We start from the raw sequence: 20,619 nt of genomic DNA on the forward strand, positions 1-20,619 counted from the left end.
CTTGGTAGAAAATGGATGGATGGACTTAAAAATGTCAGTGTACTCAGTGTCACTCAGTATGTCTTTCAATATTGTACGTGTGATTGTGGAAGCTGCATACAAAATGTTGAAGATGTCGAAGGCAATGGCTTCAAAGCACGCCCTTTTTCTTGCCACTAGGACAGGGGTCGGGAACCTTTTTGGCTGAGTGAGCCAAATATTTTAAAATGTATTTCCGTGAGAGCCGTATAATATTTTTAGCACCGAATACAACTGTCAGGTTCAAACACTGATGACCTTTATTAAACAGACAAGAAGCAAGGAATCAAACAGAGACAGGATTATATTTAGCTCAATGAGGGGAAACCCGTAGACCTGTACCCTTGTCCAGTGTCGTCCCCTAGAGAATTCTACGCCTCCTCTTTCATTTGGACTTTCCCTGACTACAACAACTAAATGCGCGCATCTCTTATTCTTTATAATAACATCGTTATTCTGAAGCTAACCAATAATAAATAAAATACTTTTCGCCATTAATTGACTTTTTGAACAGGTGCGGTATAAACGGATGGATGGATTAGACCAGTTGATCTGCCGCTTCTTTTCTTTCTCCTATGTCCCCCCCTCCCTTGTGGAGGGGGTCCGGTCCGATGACCATGGATGAAGTACTGGCTGTCCAGAGTCGAGACCCAGGATGGACCGCTCGTCGGGACCCAGGATGGACCGCTCGCCTGTATCGGTTGGGGACATCTCTACGCTGCTGATCCGCTTGAGATGGTTTCCTGTGGACGGGACTCTCGCTGCTGTCTTGGAGCCACTATGGATTGAACTTTCACAGTATCATGTTAGACCCGCTCGACATCCATTGCTTTCGCTCCCCTAGAGGGGGGGGGGGTTGCCCACATCTGAGGTCCTCTCCAAGGTTTCTCATAGTCAGCATTGTCACTGGCGTCCCACTGGATGTGAATTCTCCCTGCCCACTGGGTGTGAGTTTTCCTTGCCCTTTTGTGGGTTCTTCCGAGGATGTTGTAGTCGTAATGATTTGTGCAGTCCTTTGAGACATTTGTGATTTGGGGCTATATAAATAAACATTGATTGATTGATTGATTGATTGAAATGCATGAGGATGTTTTATATTTTGAACGTTATTTTTAACACTGTGATTAGCAGCAGAATTATTAATTACTTATCGTGTTAAGCAACGTCAGCTAAGATTTATCTGAGAGCCAGATTCAGTCATCAAAAGAGCCACATCTGGCTCCAGAGCCATCAATCAATCAATCAATCAATCAATGTTTATTTATATAGCCCCAAATCACAAATGTCTCAAAGGACTGCACAAATCATTACGACTACAACATCCTCGGAAGAACCCACAAAAGGGCAAGGAAAACTCACACCCAGTGGGCAGGGAGAATTCACATCCAGTGGGACGCCAGTGACAATGCTGACTATGAGAAACCTTGGAGAGGACCTCAGATGTGGGCAACCCCCCCCTCTAGGGGACCGAAAGCAATGGATGTCGAGCGGGTCTAACATGATACTGTGAAAGTTCAATCCATAGTGGCTCCAACACAGCCGGGAGAGTTCAGTTCAAAGCGGATCCAAGACAGCAGCGAGAGTCCCGTCCACAGGAAACCATCTCAAGCGGAGGCGGATCAGCAGCGTAGAGATGTCCCCAACCGATACACAGGCGAGCGGTCCATCCTGGGTCTCGACTCTGGACAGCCAGTACTTCATCCATGGTCATCGGACCGGACCCCCTCCACAAGGGAGGGGGGGGGGGACATAGGAGAAAGAAAAGAAGCGGCAGATCAACTGGTCTAAAAAGGAGGTCTATTTAAAGGCTAGAGTATACAGATGAGTTTTAAGGTGAGACTTAAATGCTTCTACTGAGGTAGCATCTCGAACTGTTACCGGGAGGGCATTCCAGAGTACTGGAGCCCGAACGGAAAACGCTCTATAGCCCGCAGACTTTTTTTGGGCTCTAGGAATCACTAATAAGCCGGAGTCTTTTGAACGCAGATTTCTTGCGGTAGGTTCCCTACCCCCTGCACTAGGATGATTGTTAGCGGCTCCTATTGTCTTCTTCACACTGTGAAACGGGTTTAAATAGCTCTTTAAATGGTAAAGGCGGCCGACCTTTTGATGTATTTCAACGGGCGGGCGGTTGTGATATAATGTTGGTTCGGGGGTACGGCGGGTGGATGACGACTTTAGTGATGCGGTTGCGGATGATATAAATCCCTATCCGCGCATCTCTAGACTATATATTGATATCGTTTTACCCAGCTGTACTTGTGTGTGATGTTTACCTTCTCGTTGCGTTCCACTTGCCTGATTATTCTGTTGTTGCGAACAGCCTGCTTACCAGAACCTTCGCCAGAAGGTGGACAACTTTGTCGCATCCCATCTGAGCACTCAGGACTGGAACCCGTCCATCAACAAGAACCAGATGAGGAACGGACTAAGACAGAGTGTTGTCCAGTAAGAATTACCGCCCTTGCTTATTTCAAACCGGTTTGCGTCTTTTAGGCACTTTTCAGCGTGTGTACCGTTTCAGATCCGGCATGTTGGAGTCCGGGGTGGACAGGATCATCACGCAGGTGGTGGACCCGAAGATGAACCACACGTTCCGACCGCACATCGAGACCGCCATCCACGACTTCCTGTCAGGAGAGAAAAGGGAGGACGGCAGCACTGAGCAGACGGAGCCGTGCGAGGGCCAGTCCGCCTCGGGCCCGAGAACCCCTTAAGACCTTTGACAAAGAGGGGGTCAGGTTTGAAGACTAGTCTGAAAGAGAGGCAAGGGGACACAGGAGCGTCATGTTTGATGCCGCTAAGAACTTTTCATATTGACCCCGCGCCCAACATGAGGGTCACATGACCATGTTAGGCCATGTCCATATGGACAGGTTTGGAGTTTTGGACTTTAGTCCACGCCCAAACCTGGAAAAACTGCGGCCATAGTGGACATGTTAAATATCATAAGACATGAGTGCATAATGTGGTGAATACAAACCCCTTTGGCTCCATCTAGTGGCTTGATCAAAGTACTGTGCTTTATTTTCTTATATTAAAACACTGTTACTGTTCAAACTGTGCATAATGTTGCAGTGGCCAAAAGTAATAAACATTCTTGTTGGATAAAACCTCGGTCTTGTTTTTAATGAATACTTAGGCCTACTGTGTGGTACTTTGAGAACCGCTGTCCTTGGTCGTAAGAACCCACACTGCAAAAACTGAAATCTAAGTAAGATTAAATGCCTAAAATAAGGGTGATATTTGCTTATTTTCTGTTTGATAAGACCAGGGGTGCCCACACTTTTTCTGCAGGCAATTGACCAACTCGAGGGGATCTACCTCATTTATATATATCATTTATATGTATTTATTTATGAAAGAGACATTTTTGTAAACAAGTTAAATGTGTTTAATGATAATACAAGCATGTGTAACACATATAGATGTCTTTCTTTCACAAAGACAAGAATATAAGTTGGTGTATTACCTGATTCTGATGACTCGCATTGATTGGAATCAGACAGTAATGATGATAACGCCCACATTTTCAAATGGAGGAGAAAAAAAGTTGTCCTTTCTGTACAATACCGCATGAAAGTGGTTGGTTTTTGGCATCTAATTCATCCAGCTTCCATACACTTTACAAGAAAAACATTGGCGGCAAATTCCGTAGCTTGCTTGATTGACATTCACGGCACCCGAGGGTCTTGTGAGATGACGCTGGCTGCTGCCAGTTCATTATTATGAAAAAATGACAGAGAGGAAGGCGAGAAACACTTTTTATTTCAACAGACTTTCGCGCCGTCGCTTCCGTCAAAACTCTAAAGGCCGACTGCACATTTCCTGACCTTCACAATAAAAGCCCTGCTTCATGCTGCCTGCGCTAACAAAATAAGAGTCTCGGAAAGCTGGCGTGCACAAGTGATGTGCACGCCAGCTTTCTGAGGGATCGCTTGTGCACGCCAGTTTTCCCAGACTCTGTATTTAGTTAGCGCAGGCAGCATGAAGCAGGGATTTTATTGTGAAGATAGGAAATGTGCAGTCGGCCTTTAGAGTTTTGACGGAAGGTACGGCGCGAGAGTCTGTTGAAATAAAAAGTGTTTCTGGCCTTCGTCTCGGTCATATTTTCATAATAATGATCTTGCAGCAGCCAGCGTCATCTCACAAGACCCTCCGGTACCGTGAATGTCATTTAAGTGACGTCTTGGTGAAGATTGATGATCACTCATTTTTAGGTCTATTTTTTTTAAAAGCCTGGCTGGATATCGACTGACACACCCCCCGCGGTCGACTGGTAGCTCGCCATCGACGTAATGGGCACCCCTGGATAAGATCATTCTTCTCACAAAGTAGATTTTATTTTACAGTGTTTTACTAGTGTAAGGGTTTTGGTCCTAAATGATCCCAGTAAGATATTTGCAACATTTTACTAAGAATTTTTTTCTCGCGGCCCGGCCTCACCCAAGACTCTGCATCCAGTGGCCCCCAGGTGAATTGAGTTTGAGACCCCTGGTCTACAATGACATATAAAATGTAACGGTAATGTCCCAAAATGTCCAGCAGAGGGAGACTCCCGTCCGCCTGAATGACTTGAACACACTGTATCCAATTCGACAATTATATTCAACATATCAACACCAGGGGCGGTTCTAAGCATGCTTATATGAGGGGGCAGTCAGAAATGTGAAGGGGGCATCTGCCTATGGTGTTACTAGTGTTTTAGTGAGATTATATAGTCGTACCTGAAAGTCAAAGGGGTGTGGCCACGGGTGTGCTGACCGCCAGTGTCTCTGAGGGAAGCCATGTTTCTCGACGAGGCGAAGCGAAGGCACCCGGTCAGGCCGGGCTGAGCTTTTTTTCCCCCTCCTCCACGGTGGAAGCATCCAACGTTCGGGGCCGGTCGGTCGGAAGAGGCAAGAGAGTTCGCAGCTGCCTCTTTGACAGGTGCACGAGGAACGACGCAAGCTCCGCTCATGTCTAAGGTAAGAGCCGACTTATCACCACAATTTTCTCACCGAAACCTGCCGGTTGACATATGTGGTAGAGAACCATGTTCGCTTGACCGCTCTGTTCCGTAGTAAAGCTTCACCTTTGGGAATGTAAACAAAGAAACACCGGCTGTGTTTGTGTTGCTACAGTCGGCTGCAATACACCGCTTCCCACCAACAGCTTTCTTCTTTGACGTCTCCATTATTAATTGAACAAATTGCAAAAGATTCAGCAACACAGATGTCCAGAATACTGTGGAATTATGCGATTAAAGCAGACTACTTATAGCCGTGATCGATGCTGGAAGAAAATGTCCGCTATAATCCGTGACGTCATTCTGCAACGTGCTCCAGCACTTTTTTTCTGTGCTTATAGTAACGATGCATTCTTCATTGAAATGGGTCTTTCAATCAATCAATCAATGTTTACTTATACAGCCCTAAATCACTAGTGTCTCAAAGGGCTGCACAAACCACTACGACATCCTCGGTAGGCCCACATAAGGGCAAGGAAAACTCACACCCAGTGGGACGTCGGTGACAATGATGACTATGAGAACCTTGGAGAGGAGGAAAGCAATGGATGTCGAGCGGGTCTAACATGATACTGTGAAAGTTCAATCCATAATGGATCCAACACAGTCGCGAGAGTCCAGTCCAAAGCGGATCCAACACAGTCCCGTTCACAGCGGAGCCAGCAGGAAACCATCCCAAGCGGAGGCGGATCAGCAGCGCAGAGATGTCCCCAGCCGATTTAGCTGTGTGTCCAACCCCAACCTGGAGTAGTGGATCGCACTTTGTCAGGCCTCTATACCTTCAGACCTGTCCAACTTGGGTGTCCCACCTGAAGACTAAGCTCCTGCTGGTGTAGCTCTTACGGTCACTGAGGCCCGCAAACCCCCTGATCACAATAAGGTGGCAATCCCTCAGGGGGGGGGAAACTGAAAAATAAATGAATAAAATAAAATAAAACATCCTTCATCCAGATTTTATCCACCAACAACATAACATTTATCCTAACTGGATGGCCTAACTCTCCAATAAATTTGGACCCAAAGTAGGACTTCACACACTACAGTCAATATTTACAAAACTGAAAGGTAGTCTGATGAATAAAGATAAAAAATAATCTCAAACTAATTTATAAAACAGAACATGGGCACAACATTCATTCACTCCAAAGTATGTGTGTTGCCCACTTGCTTGTAAATTGGTGAAAACGGTTGTGTTTTTGTTTTTAGGTGTCTTGGTCGTATCAAATGAAACTTATAATTTGTTCATTACAAAATGTAGATTGAAACATCAAAGGTTGATTATGTAGAATTTCAAGAAAAACAACAGAAAAAGAATTCCTGCCAGACCGTTGCTAAGTAAAACGGGCCGTTGCTAGGGACTCCGCTCTGAACAGAGGACAGCAGAGGAGGACTGCTAAGCAGGATATATACCTTATGTTTCATTTTTACCCTCATTAACAGCATCATAAATGACTTGTAGCTTGTTACAGGGGACAGTGGAGCCTCTCTGCCTTCCAAACCACTGCTGCTCAGAGCCTACGCTGTCACTGCTCTCGTCAAGTTGTAAAAAAAAAAAGGAACTCCGTAGCACCGAAAGTCCGCGACGATAAACGTGTTTATGACAGATAAGACTACACAAATACACCCATCCTAACAAGTATATGATAAACGTAGACAACTTTTCCTTTTCTTTTACTTTCATAATGCAACAGTGATTGGATGTTTACCGAGGGCTGAGGGGTGTGTGTCTGCCGCGCAGCCTGTGGAATGGTGAATACACACACAGCGGAGGGAGGGATGAGAGGGAAGCCGACACTACTATATCGTGTGTGTCCCTTTATCGGCGGATTTTCCCGCTAGTGCAGATCATTTTGTCAACTTGTAATGTAGTAATTTGGTGAGTTTATTAAAATTTGCTTTCTCAAATTTTGATTTGAGGGGGCAAGACATTTATTTAAGGGGGCTATGCCCCTCTGGCCCCTGCGTAGAGCCGGCCATGATCAAAAACTATTATACTTTTTGAACGTGTATGACTTGCTATCGAACGAATCCCGGAAGTCAACCAACACGTAATTTAGCGGAAGTGACATCATCTAACTGCTGTTTACCGATTATAGCGTACAATAAATATAAACAACTTTAGCTCCAAATTAAAGCATTGCAGTCAATAACACAACAAATATTATCAAGTAATTATGTAAAGGATATTAACAATTGACTTCAGGACAACACACTAGTCACTAAAATATCACGCAAAAGCGCAGATTCCAACCATTGAAATAGACTTATGGTCATTTGAAAACATCATAATGGCAGCTACACTTTCCATCTTAAGGATCTAAAAATGGAACACCCCTTTGTCCACAACTGCGTGAGCAAATAGTCAAGCAGTTTAAGAACAACGTTTCTTAAAGTGCAATTGCAAGAAATTTAGGGATTCGAACATCTACGCTCCATAATATCATCAAAAGGTTTAGAGAATTTAGAGAAATCACTCCACGTAACATTGAATGACCGTGACCTTCGATTCCTCAGACGGCACTGTATCAAAAACCGACATCAATCTCTAAAGGATATCACCACATGGGCTCAGGAACACTTCAGAAAACCGCTGTCACTAAATACAGTTGGTCCCTACATCTGTAAGTGCAAGTTAAAGCTCTACTAGGCAAAGCCAAAGCCATTTATCAACAACATCCAGAAACGCCGCCGGCTTCTCTGGGCCCGAGATCATCTAAGATGTGTTCTGTGGTCTGACGAGTACACATTTCAAATTGTTTTTGGAAATATTCGACATCGGGGGAGCGAACCATCCAGACTGTTATCGACGCAAAGTTCAAAAGCCAGCATGTGTGATGGTATGGGGGTGCATTAGTGCCCAAGGCATGGGTAACTTACACATCTGTGAAGGCACCATTAATGCTGAAAGGTACATACAGGTTTTGGAACAACATATGCTGCCATCCAAGCGCCGTCTTTTTCATGGACGCCCCTGCTTATTTCCGCAAGACAATGCCAAGCCACATTCAGCACGTGTTACAACAGCGTGGCTTCGTTAAAAAAGACTGCAACTTTCCTGTTCCGCCTGCAGTCAAGACCTGTCTCCCATGGAAAATGTGTGGCGCATTACGAAACGTAAAATACGACAGCAGAGACCCCGGACTGTTGAAGGACTGAAGCTCTACATAAAACAAGAATGGGAAAGAATTCCACTTTCAAAGCTTCAACAATTTTAGTTTCCTCAGTTCCCAAACATTTATTGAGTGTTGTTAAAAGAAAAGGTGATGTAACACAGTGGTGAACATGCCCTTTCCCAACTACTTTGGCACGTGTTGCAACCATGAAATTCTAAGTTAATTAATATTTACACAAAAAAATAAGTTTATGAGTTTGAACATCAAATATCTTGTCTTTGTAGTGCATTCAACTGAATATGGATTGAAAATGATTTGCTTTTTGCCTACAGGTGGAACACAAAATGAGTGAAGCGTTCATACCCAGAAACATGGTTTGCACATGGAGGCATACAGTATTGTCTTTTACGGACTATAACGTATACAAAGCACACCCATTAAGTTTTAGGGGAAAAAATATTACTCCATTTATTAGCCGCAGATATATACATGTTGAAATGAGTTGTTTACACAGAAAGACTATGTAAATATTTATTTACATACCTTAATTGTCTCCAAACAACAGGGCAGTAAAACGGCTGGTCAAACAAAACAGAAGTCATCGTCATGGACCCGTCAGATGCGGAGACTCAATAACTCCACGGTGACAATTTTGTTGAATTTACTGAGGAATTTGTGAAACTGAAACAATACAGAAAAAAAAATGCCATTGTAAGTTAACATTACCAACACAGACACTAAATGTGTTAGCATACTAGCTAATGCTAACTCGCGTCAATACATGACGATATGCATGAAAACACTCCTACGGACATCAGACATGGGAGCGTTTAGAAAGTATAAACAGTTTTAGTTATATTGTAAAACTTACATATGTTGCTTGGAGTGATGAAGAATACATACAAGTAGAAACGCTATGGACGGCTAGAAGACTGAACGGCACAACAATAAAACACCTTCTCAGTGTATTTGTTTTTTTGGATATTTTTTTTAAGGTTGTCAGCGAAGAAAAAGCCATAAATAAAAGTCAGAGAGGTCAAAGTTTAAGAAAAAAATTATAGTCCGTAATTCACGGTATTTGGCTTATTGTAAAAGTTTGTATACATCACAACATGGTCAATGCCGCACAACAGAAGACTGCTTATCGCTGTTGTTTGTGTGGCTGAGTTAGGGTTACGTCATCCCCCGAGTGTGTGTGTGTGTGTGTGTGTGTGTGTGTGTGTGTGTGTGTGTGTGTGTGTGTGTGTGTGTGTGTGTGTGTGTGTGTGCGTGTGTGTGTGTGTGTGTGTGTTCTTGCAATGCTCACTTAATGGGGACACCGCTCTGATTACAAAGTCACCTTTAGGGGACCTCTGACGGTATGGGGACCGAAAGAACAGGTCCCCTAAAGGGAAACCTTTTTTAAATGATAGTCGGATCCATTTTGAAGATTGGTATTTCTAAGCTTTGGCCCATAAAACATGTTTACTGAAAAGTTTTTTTTTTAAATGGTCCTCAGTAGTCACGTACAAATTTTGTGTGAATTATGCAGAATTATTTAAATTTTGTCCCCATGAACCATATTAACTCTTTTTCCGGGTCCCCAGTAAGTATGAACAGTGTGTGTGTGTGTGTGTGTGTGTGTGTGTGTGTGTGTTCTTGCAATGCTTACTTAATGGGGACACCGCTCTGTTTACAAAGTCACCTTTAGGGGCCCTCTGACGGTATGGGGACCGAAAGAACAGGTCCCCTAAAGGGAAACCTTTTTTAAATGATAGTCAGATCCATTTTGAAAATGGTGATTTTTAAGCTTTGGCCCATAAAACATGTTTACTGAAAAGTTTTTTTTAAAATGGTACTCAGTAGTCACGTACAAATTTGTGTGAATTATGCAGAATTATTTAAATTTGGTCCCCATGAACCATAATATCTCTTTTTTCCGGGTCCCCATTAAGTATGAACTGTGTGTGTGTGTTCTTGCAATGCTGACTTAATGGGGACACCGCTCTGTTTACAAAGTCACCTTTAGGGGACCTGTGACGGTATGGGGACCAAAAGAACAGGTCCCCTAAAGGGAAACCTTTTTAAATGATAGTCAGATCCATTTTGAAGATGGTGATTTGTAAGCTTTGGCCCATTAAACATGTTTACTGAAAAGTAAAATTGTTTAACATCTAATTTGGACTTTTTTTTTTTTTTTTAAATGGTCCTCAGTAGTCACGTACAAACTTGTGTGAATTATGCAGAATTATTAAAATTTGGTCACCATGAACCATATTAACTCTTTTTCCGGGTCCCCAGTAAGTATGAACAGTGTGTGTGTGTGTGTGTGTTTGTGTGTTCTTGCAATGCTTACTTAATGGGGACACCGCTCTGTTTACAAAGTCACCTTTAGGGTACCTCTGACGGTATGGGGACCGAAAGAACAGGTCCCCTAAAGGGAAACCTTTTTAAATGATAGTCAGATCCATTCTGAAGATACCCAAGTGATTTTTAAACTTTGGCCCATAAAACATGTTTACTGAAAAGTAAAATTGTTTAACATCTAATTTAGACTTTTTTTTTTTTTAATGGTACTCAGTAGTCACGTACAAATTTGTGTGAATTATGCAGAATTATTTAAATTTGGTCCCCATGAACCATATTAACTCTTTTTCCGGGTCCCCAGTAAGTATGAACAGTGTGTGTGTGTGTGTGTGTGTTTGTGTGTTCTTGCAATGCTTACTTAATGGGGACACCGCTCTGTTTACAAAGTCACCTTTAGGGGACCTCTGACGGTATGGGGACCGAAAGAACAGGTCCCCTAAAGGGAAACCTTTTTAAATGATAGTCAGATCCATTCTGAAGATAACCAAGTGATTTTTAAACTTTGGCCCATAAAACATGTTTACTGAAAAGTAAACATGTTTAACTTCTAATTTGGACTTCTTTTTTTTTTAAATGGTCCTCAGTAGTCACGTACAAATGTGTGTGAATTATGCAGAATTACTTAAATTTGGTCCCCATGAACCATATTAACTCTTTTTCCGGGTCCCCAGTAAGTATGAACAGTATGTGTGTGTGTGTGTGTGTGTGTGTGTGTGTGTGTGTGTGTGTGTGTGTGTGTGTGTGTGTGTGTGTGTGTGTGTGTGTGTGTGTGTGTGTGTGTGTGTGTGTGAAGGGTCACTGTGTGGGCGGCTGTCATGAGCTGAGGGAGAGCGCGGTAGACCAAAAACAGATTGGGAGAGAGGGCGTACTCACAAGGTACAAACAACCCAGCAGGCACAAGACATTGATACAATTATACAGACCTGTTTTTTTGTTTGTTTTTTTAAACTGATGTTGAAAAAACGTTGCAAAGTAGTTGTGTTTGTAAATCGAGACAATGTTGATGTCCAACGATGGACCTACGTTGTAGGTTGGGAAACTATCCAATTTCAATGGTCCAATCAAAGTCAGAACCCAACATTGTAAAAATGTCGTCAAAAGCACATTGTTTTAACGTTGTATTTGTGTTGTAGAATATTGGTTGGGAAAATTACCAAAATTCAACGGTCAAATCAACTCCAGAACCCAACATTGATTGAACGTCGTCAAAAAACATGTTGTTTCAACGTTGTATTTGTGTTATGGAATATTGGTTGGGGAAATGACCAAAATTCAATGGTCCAATCAATGTCACAACCCAACATTGTAAAAATGTCATCAAAAAGCATTATGTTTCAACGTTGTCTTTGGGTTATAGAATATTTGTTCTGTGTTGCAGAATATTGGTTGGGAAATTATCAAATTTCAATGGTCAAATCAACGTCACAAACTGACATTGATTAACATCGTCAAAAAGCATGTTGTTTCAACGTTGTATTTGTTTTGTAGAATATTGCTTGGGAAAATGACCAAAATTCAATAGTCAAATCAACGCCAGAACCCGACATTGATTAAATGTCGTCAAAAAGCATGTTGTTTCAACGTTGTATTTGTTTTGTCGAGTATTGGTTGGCAAATTACCAAAATTCAATGTTAAATCAACGTTAGAACCCGACATTGAATAAATATCATCAAAAGCACATTGTTTCAACGTTGTATTTGGGTTATAGAATATTGGTTGGGAAAATGACCAAAATTCAATTGTCAAATCAACTCCAGAACCCGACATTGATTAAACGTCGTCAAAAAGCATGTTGTTTCAATGTTGTATTTGTGTTGTAGAATATTGTTTGGGAAATGATCAAATTTCAATGGTCAATTAAACATCACAAACTGACATTGATTAAACGTCGTCAAAAAGCATGTTGTTTCAACGTTGTATTTGGGTTATAGAATATTGGTTGGGAAAATGACCAAAATTCAATGGTCAAATGAACGTCACAAAAGGACATTGTATAAACGTTGTCAAAAAGCATGTTGTTTCAATGTCGTTTTGTTTGGTCGAATATTGGTCGGAAAATGACCAAAATTCAATGGTCAAATGAACGTCACAAAAGGACATTGTATAAACGTTGTCAAAAAGCATGTTGTTTCAATGTCGTTTTGTTTGGTCGAATATTGGTCGGAAAATGACCAAAATTCAATGTTAAATCAATGTCAGAACCCGACATTGATTAAATATCGTCAAAAGCATGTTGTTTCAACGTTGTATTTGTGTTGCAGAATATTGGTTGGGAAATGATCAAATTTCAATGGTCAAATGAACGTCACAAACTGAGATTAAATAAACGTTGTCAAAAGCATGTTGTTTCAACGTTGTATTTGTGTTTTATAATATTGTTTGGAAAATGCCCCAAATTTCAATGCTCAGATCAAAGTCAGAACCCGACATTGATTAAACGTCATCAAAAAGCACATAGTTTCAACGTTGTTTTTGTTTTGTCGAATTCTGTATGGAAAATGACCAAAATTCAATGTTAAATCAACGTCAGACACCACCATTGATTAAATATTGTGAAAAGCATGTTGTTTCAACGTTGTATTTGTGTTTTATAATATTGTTTGGAAAATGACGAAATGTCAATGCTCAGATCAAAGTCAGAACCCGACATTGATTAAACGTCATCAAAAAGCACATAGTTTCAACGTTGTTTTTGTTTTGTCGAATATTGGTTGGAAAATGACCAAAATTCAATTGTCAAATCAACTCCAGAACCCGACATTGATTAAACGTCGTCAAAAAACATGTTGTTTCAATGTTGTATTTGTGTTGTAGAATATTGTTTGGGAAATGATCAAATTTCAATGGTCAATTAAACATCACAAACTGACATTGATTAAACGTCGTCAAAAAGCATGTTGTTTCAACGTTGTATTTGGGTTATAGAATATTGGTTGGGAAAATGACCAAAATTCAATGGTCAAATGAACGTCACAAAAGGACATTGTATAAACGTTGTCAAAAAGCATGTTGTTTCAATGTCGTTTTGTTTGGTCGAATATTGGTCGGAAAATGACCAAAATTCAATGTTAAATCAATGTCAGAACCCGACATTGATTAAATATCGTGAAAAGCATGTTGTTTCAATGTTGTATTTGTGTTGTACGATATTGGTTGGGAATATTGACCAAATTTCAATGGTCAAATCAACGTCAGAACCCAACATTTATTAAACGTCATCAAAAAGCATGTTGTTTCAATGTTGTTTTTGGGTTGCAGAATATTGGTTGGGAAATGACCAAATTTCAATGGTCAAATGAACGTCACAAACTGAGATTAAATAAACGTTGTCAAAAGCATGTTGTTTCAACTGTTGTATTTGTGTTTTATAATATTGTTTGGAAAATGACCAAATGTCAATGCTCAGATCAAAGTCAGAACCCGACATTGATTAAACGTCATCAAAAAGCATGTTGTTTCAATGTTGTTTTTGTTTTGTGGAATATTGGTTGGAAAATGACCAAAATTCAATGTTAAATCAATGTCAGAACCCGACATTGATCAAATATCGTCAAAAGCATGTTGTTTCAACGTTGTATTTATGTTGTACAATATTGGTTGGGAAAATGACCACATTTCAATGGTCAAATCAACGTCAGAACCCAACATTTATTAAACGTCATCAAAAAACATGTTGTTTCAACGTTGTGTTTGTGTTGTGGAATATTGGTTGGGAAATGATCAAATTTCAATGGTCAAATGAACGTCACAAAATGACATTGATTAAACGTTGTCAAAAAGCATGTTGTTTCAATGTTGTTTTTGTTTTGTGGAATATTGGTTGGAAAATGACCAAAATTCAATGTTAAATCAATGTCAGAACCCGACATTGATCAAATATCGTCAAAAGCATGTTGTTTCAACGTTGTATTTATGTTGTACAATATTGGTTGGGAAAATGACCAAATTTCAATGGTCAAATCAATGTCAGAACCCGACATTGATTAAACGTGATCAAAAAGCATTTTGTTTCAACGTTGTATTTGTGTTGCAGAATATTGGTTGGGAAATGATCAAATTTCAATGGTCAAATGAACGTCACAAACTGAGATTAAATAAACGTTGTGAAAAGCATGTTGTTTCAATGTTGTATTTGTGTTTTATAATATTGTTTGGAAAATGACCAAATGTCAATGCTCAGACCCGACATTGATTAAACGTCATCAAAAAGCACATAGTTTCAACGTTGTTTTTGTTTTGTCGAATATTGGTTGGAAAATGACCAAAATTCAATGTTAAATCAACGTCAGAACCCAACATTGATTAAATATCATGAAAAGCATGTTGTTTCAACGTTGTATTTGTGTTTTATAATATTATTTGGAAAATTACGAAATGTCAATGCTCAGATCAAAGTCAGAACCCGACATTGATTCAACGTCATCAAAAAGCACATAGTTTCAACGTTGTTTTTGTTTTGTCGAATATTGGTTGGAAAATTACCAAAATTCAATGTTAAATCAACGTCAGAACCCAACATTGATTAAATATTGTGAAAAGCATGTTGTTTCAACGTTGTATTTGTGTTTTATAATATTGTTTGGAAAATGACCAAATGTCAATGCTCAGATCAAAGTCAGAACCCGACATTGATTAAACGTCATCAAAAAGCACATAGTTTCAACGTTGTTTTTGTTTTGTCGAATTCTGTTTGGAAAATAACCAAAATTCAATGTTAAATCAACGTCAGAACCCAACATTGATTAAATATTGTGAAAAGCATGTTGTTTCAACGTTGTATTTGTGTTTTATAATATTGTTTGGAAAATGACCAAATGTCAATGCTCAGATCAAAGTCAGAACCCGACATTGATTCAACGTCATCAAAAAGCACATAGTTTCAACGTTGTTTTTGTTTTGTCGAATATTGGTTGGAAAATGACCAAAATTCAATCTTAAACCAACGTCAGAACCCGACATTGATTAAACATCGTGAAAAGCATGTTGTTTCAACGTTGTATTTGTGCTGTAGGATATCGGTTAGGAAAATGACCAAAATTCAACGGTCAAATCAACGTCGGAACCCAACATTGATTAAACGTGGCCAAAAAACATGTTTCAACTTTATGTTTGAGTTGCTCAACGACAGGACCTAATTCAACAAGTTCCTAAAGTTGTTTTAATGTCTTGTGCCTGCACACACACACACACACACACACACACACACACACACACACACACACACACACACACATAGGGTTGTAAAAAAAAGGGATGTTCTGATTGGCTCACAGGCCGACAGAGTCACGTGACTTCATGTCAAAGGTCTCGGCAGTCGAGTCAAAACAATGCTTTGAAGCAAAGAAGATGAACCTTGACCCCGGACAAACAATATCAAAACAGGTTCAAAACACTCCTGGTCCTCTTCATATTTTGTAACGGTCTTACTGTCTCCTCCTTGCATCCCAGGACCCCCCCAGTGGGTGATGTCGATATCGCCGATCATATCGTTCTTTTAGAACGTATCAAAACACGTATTGGTATGTCAGACTTAGTCATTTCTTGGTTGAACTCCCATCTTACTGACAGGACGCAGTGTGTCTCCCACAACAATGTGACCTCGGACTATGTTAAGGTCAGGTGCGGAGTTCCACGGGATTCGGTTCTTGGCCCTGCACTTTTAAGCATCTACATCAGGGGTCACCAACGCGGTAGCCCGTCAGGACCAGACGAGTGGCCCGCTGGCCTGTTCTAAAAATAGCTCAAATAGCAGCACTTACCAGTGAGCTGCCTCTATTTTTAAAATTTGATTTATTTACTAGCAAGCTGGTCTCGCTTTGTTCGACATTTTTAATTCGAAGAGAGACAAAACACAAATAGAATATTTTAAAGACTTGGTCTTCACTTGTTTAAATAAATTAATTAATTTTTTTACTTTGCTTCTTATAACTTTCAGAAAGACAATTTTAGAGAAAATATACAACCTTAAAAATGATTTTAGGATTTTTAAACACATTTACCTTTTAAATTCCTTCCTCTTTTTTCCTGACAATTTAAATCAATGTTCAAGTAAATTTGTTTTTTTTATTTTAAAGAATAATAAAAACATTTTAATTTAATTCTTCATTTTAGCTTCTGTTTTTTCGACTAAGAATATTTGTGAAATATTTCTTCCAACTTAAAAGTTTTAAAAAATTATTCTGGCAAATCTACAAAATCTGTAGAATCAAATTTAAATCTTATTTCTAAGTCTTTTGAATTTCTTTTAAGATTTTTGTTCTGGAAAATCTAGAAGAAATGATGATTTTTCTTTGTTAGAAATATAGCTTGGTCCAATTTGTTATATATTCTAACAAAGTGCAGATTGGATTTTAACTTATTTAAAACATGTCATCAAAATTCTAAAATTAATCTTAGGGCGGCATAGCTCGGTTGGTAGAGCGGCCGTGCCAGCAACTTGAGGGTTGCAGGTTCGATTCCCGCTTCTGCCATCCTAGTCACTGCCATTGTGTCCTTGGGCAAGACACTTTACCCACCTGCTCCCAGTGCCACCCACACTGGTTTAAATGTAACTTAGATATTGGGTTTCACTATGTAAAGCGCTTTGAGTCACTAGAGAAAAAGTGCTATATAAATATAATTCATTTAATTTCATTTAATCAGGAAAAATTACTAATGATGTTCCATAAAACATTCGAATTAGCTAGTTTTTCCCTTCCTTTTTTTCGGTTGAATTTTGAATTTTAAAGAGTCGAAATTGAAGATAAACTATGTTTCAAAATGTAATTTTCATTTTTTTCATGTTTTCTCCTCTTTTAAACCGGTTTTTCATCATTTATTCTCGACAAAAAACTTTCCGTAAAAGGAAAAAAAATGTACGACGGAACGACAGAAAGAAATACCCATTTTTTTATATATATATAGATTTATTTATTAAAGGTAAATTGAGCAAATTGGCTATTTCTGGCAATTTATTTAAGTGTGTATCAAACTGGTAGCCCTTTGCATTAATCAGTACCTAAGAAGTAGCTCTTGGTTTCAAAAAGGTTGGTGACCCCTGCTCTACATGCTGCCGTGCGGTGATATCATACATAAATATGCTGTTAGATTTCACTGATGACAACCAAACAATTATACATTTATTTAATAATAGCACTTTAAAGGCCTACTCTAATGAGATTTTCTTATTTAAACGGGGATAGCAGGTCCATTCTATCTGTCATACTTGATCATTTCGCGATATTGCCATATTTTTGCTGAAAGGATTTAGTAGAGAACATCCACGATAAATTTCGCAACTTTTGGTCGCTAATAAAAAAGCCTTGCCTGTACCGGAAGTAGCAGACGATCCTCGCATTGTTTATAATCATGGCCACCAGCAGCAAGAGCGATTCAGACCGAGAAAGCGACAATTTCCCCATTAATTTGAGCAACGATGAAAGATTTATGGATGAGGATAGTGAGAGTGAAGGACTAGAAGAAAAAAAAAAAAAAAGACGAGGGCAGTGAGAGCGATTCAGATATAATTAGACACATTTACTAGGATAATTCTGGAAGATCCCTTATCTGCTTATTGTTTTTATTAGTGTTTTAGTGAAATTGTAAATGAGATGTTCTTATTCAAACGGGGATAGCAGGTCCATTCTAAGTGTCATACTTGATCATTTCGCGATATTGCCATATTTTTGCTGAAAGGATTTAGTAGAGAACATCGACGATAAAGTTCGCAACTTTTGGTCGCTAATAAAAAAAGCCTTGCCTGTACCGGAAGTAGCAGACGATCCTCACATTGTTTACAATCATGGCCACCAGCAGCAAGAGCGATTCAGACCGAGAAAGCGACAATTTCCCCATTAATTTGAGCAACGATGAAAGATTTATGGATGAGGATAGTGAGAGTGAAGGACTAGAAGAAAAAAAAAAAAAAGACGAGGGCAGTGAGAGCGATTCAGATATAATTAGACACATTTACTAGGATAATTCTGGAAGATCCCTTATCTGCTTATTGTTTTTAATAGCGTTTTAGTGAGATTGTAAAGTCATACCTCAAAGTCGGATGGCTGCGGTGAACGCCAGTGTCTTTGATGGAAGCCATGGAGGAGCCAAGCTCACAGCTGCCTTTTTTTGACAGCTGCTGCAGGAGGAGGTGCAGTAATCCACTGATGTCTCCGGTAAGAGCCGACTTAATATCCCAATTTTCCCATCCAAAAACGTGCTGGTTGATAAAGAGAAACATGTTCACTTGACATCTCTGTGTTAAAGCTTCACAACAAACAAAGAAACACCGGCTGTGTTTCGGTTGCTAAAGGCAGCTGCAATCCACCGCTTTCCACCAACAGCATTCTTCTTTGACGTCTCCGTTATTAAATGAACAAATTGCAAAAGATTCAGCAACACAGATGTCCAAATTACTGTGTAATTATGTGATGAAAAAGGACGACTTTTAGCCGTAAGTGGTGCTGGGCTGATGTCCCCTCCAACCAATAACGTCATCATTCCGCGACGTTTTCAACAGGAAACTCCGCGGGAAATTTAAAATTGCAATTTAGTAAACTAAAAAGGCCGTATTGGCATGTGTTGCAATGTTAATATTTCATCATTGATGTATAAACTATCAGACTGCGTGCTCGCTAGTAGTGGGTTTCAATTTTGCTGAAAGGATTTAGTAGAGAACATAGACGATAAAGTTCGCAACTTTTGGTCGCTAATAAAAAAAGCCTTGCTTGTACCGGATGTCGCAGATGATGACATCACTGGTGTGAGGGCTCCTCACATCCTCACATTGTTTATAATGGGAGCCTCCAACAAAAAGAGCTATTCGGACCGAGAAAATGTCGATTTCCCCATTAATTTGAGCGAGGATGAAAGATTCGTGGCTGAGGATATTGATAGCAAAGGACTATAAAATAATAAAAAATAAAGTTAAAAAAAAAAGGCGATTGCATTGTGAGCGATTCAGCTGTTATTAGACACATTTACTAGGATAATTCTGGGAAATCCCTTATCTTTCTATTGTGTTGCTAGTGTTTTAGTGAGATTATATAGTACCTGATAGTCGGAGGACTGTGTCTTGTGAAGTGAAGTGAATTATATTTATATAGCGCTTTTCTCAAGTGACTCAAAGCGCTTTACATAGTGAAACCCAATATCTAAGTTACATTTAAACCAGTGTGGGTGGCACTGGGAGCAGGTGGGTAAAGTGTCTTGCCCAAGGACACAACGGCAGTGACTAGGATGGCAGAAGCGGGAATCGAACCTGCAACCCTCAAGTTGCTGGCATGGCCACTCTACCAACCGAGCTATACCGCCCCGACCCAGTTCACATCCTCACATTGTTTATAATGGGAGCCTCCAACAAAAAGAGCTATTCGGACCGAGAAAATGTTGATTTCCCCATTAATTTGAGCGAGGATGAAAGATTTGTGGCTGAGGATTTTGATAGCGAAGGACTAGAAAAAAAAAAAAACGTTTAAAAAAAAAGGCGATTGCAATGTGAACAATTCAGATGTTACTAGACACATTTACTAGGATAATTCTGGGAAATCCCTTACCTTTCTATTGTGTTGCTAGTGTTTTAGTAAGATTATATAGTACCTGATAGTCGGAGGGGTGTGTCCACGGGTGTCTTGTGAAGTGAAGTGAATTATATTTATATAGCGCTTTTCTCAAGTGACTCAAAGCGCTTTACATAGTGAAACCCAATATCTAAGTTACATTTAAACCAGTGTGGGTGGCACTGGGAGCATGTGGGTAAAGTGCCTTGCCCAAGGACACAACGGCAGGGACTAGGATGGCAGAAGCGGGAATCGAACCTGGAACCCTGCAACCCTCAAGTTGCTGACACGGCCACTCTACCAACCGAGCTATGCCGCCCCGTCTTCACGCCAGTGTCTGAGGGAATTAGTCACTGAAGCAGCAGCACGACAGAAGTTCCGCCGATCTCCGGTAAGAGGCGACTTTTTACCACAATTTTCTTCAAAGAGACGACTTTTAGCCGTGAGGAAACTCCGCGGGAAATTTAAAATTGCAATTTAGTAAACTAAAGCGGCCGTATTGGCATGTGTTGCAATGTTAATATTTCATCATTGATATATAAACTATCAGACTGCGTGGTCGCTAGTAGTGTATATAAACCGCTGCTTTACATTTTTTGC

The 20,619-nt window shown here is 40.0% G+C and overlaps 1 protein-coding gene across 1 annotated transcript in view; it reads left to right on the plus strand.

Moving 5' to 3' along the window:
• Nucleotides 1–20,619, plus strand: part of LOC133550482 (stanniocalcin-2-like) — a 32,960-nt gene that overhangs the window by 3,787 nt on the left and 8,554 nt on the right. Inside the window, exons 2-3 of the mRNA XM_061896461.1 lie at nt 2,342–2,466; nt 2,543–2,732. Of these exons, the coding sequence (XP_061752445.1) occupies nt 2,342–2,466; nt 2,543–2,732 (315 nt within the window). The remainder of the gene's footprint in view (nt 1–2,341; nt 2,467–2,542; nt 2,733–20,619) is intronic.

This window comes from Nerophis ophidion, linkage group LG04 (assembly GCF_033978795.1).
Source record: "Nerophis ophidion isolate RoL-2023_Sa linkage group LG04, RoL_Noph_v1.0, whole genome shotgun sequence".
NCBI lineage: Eukaryota > Metazoa > Chordata > Actinopteri > Syngnathiformes > Syngnathidae > Nerophis > Nerophis ophidion.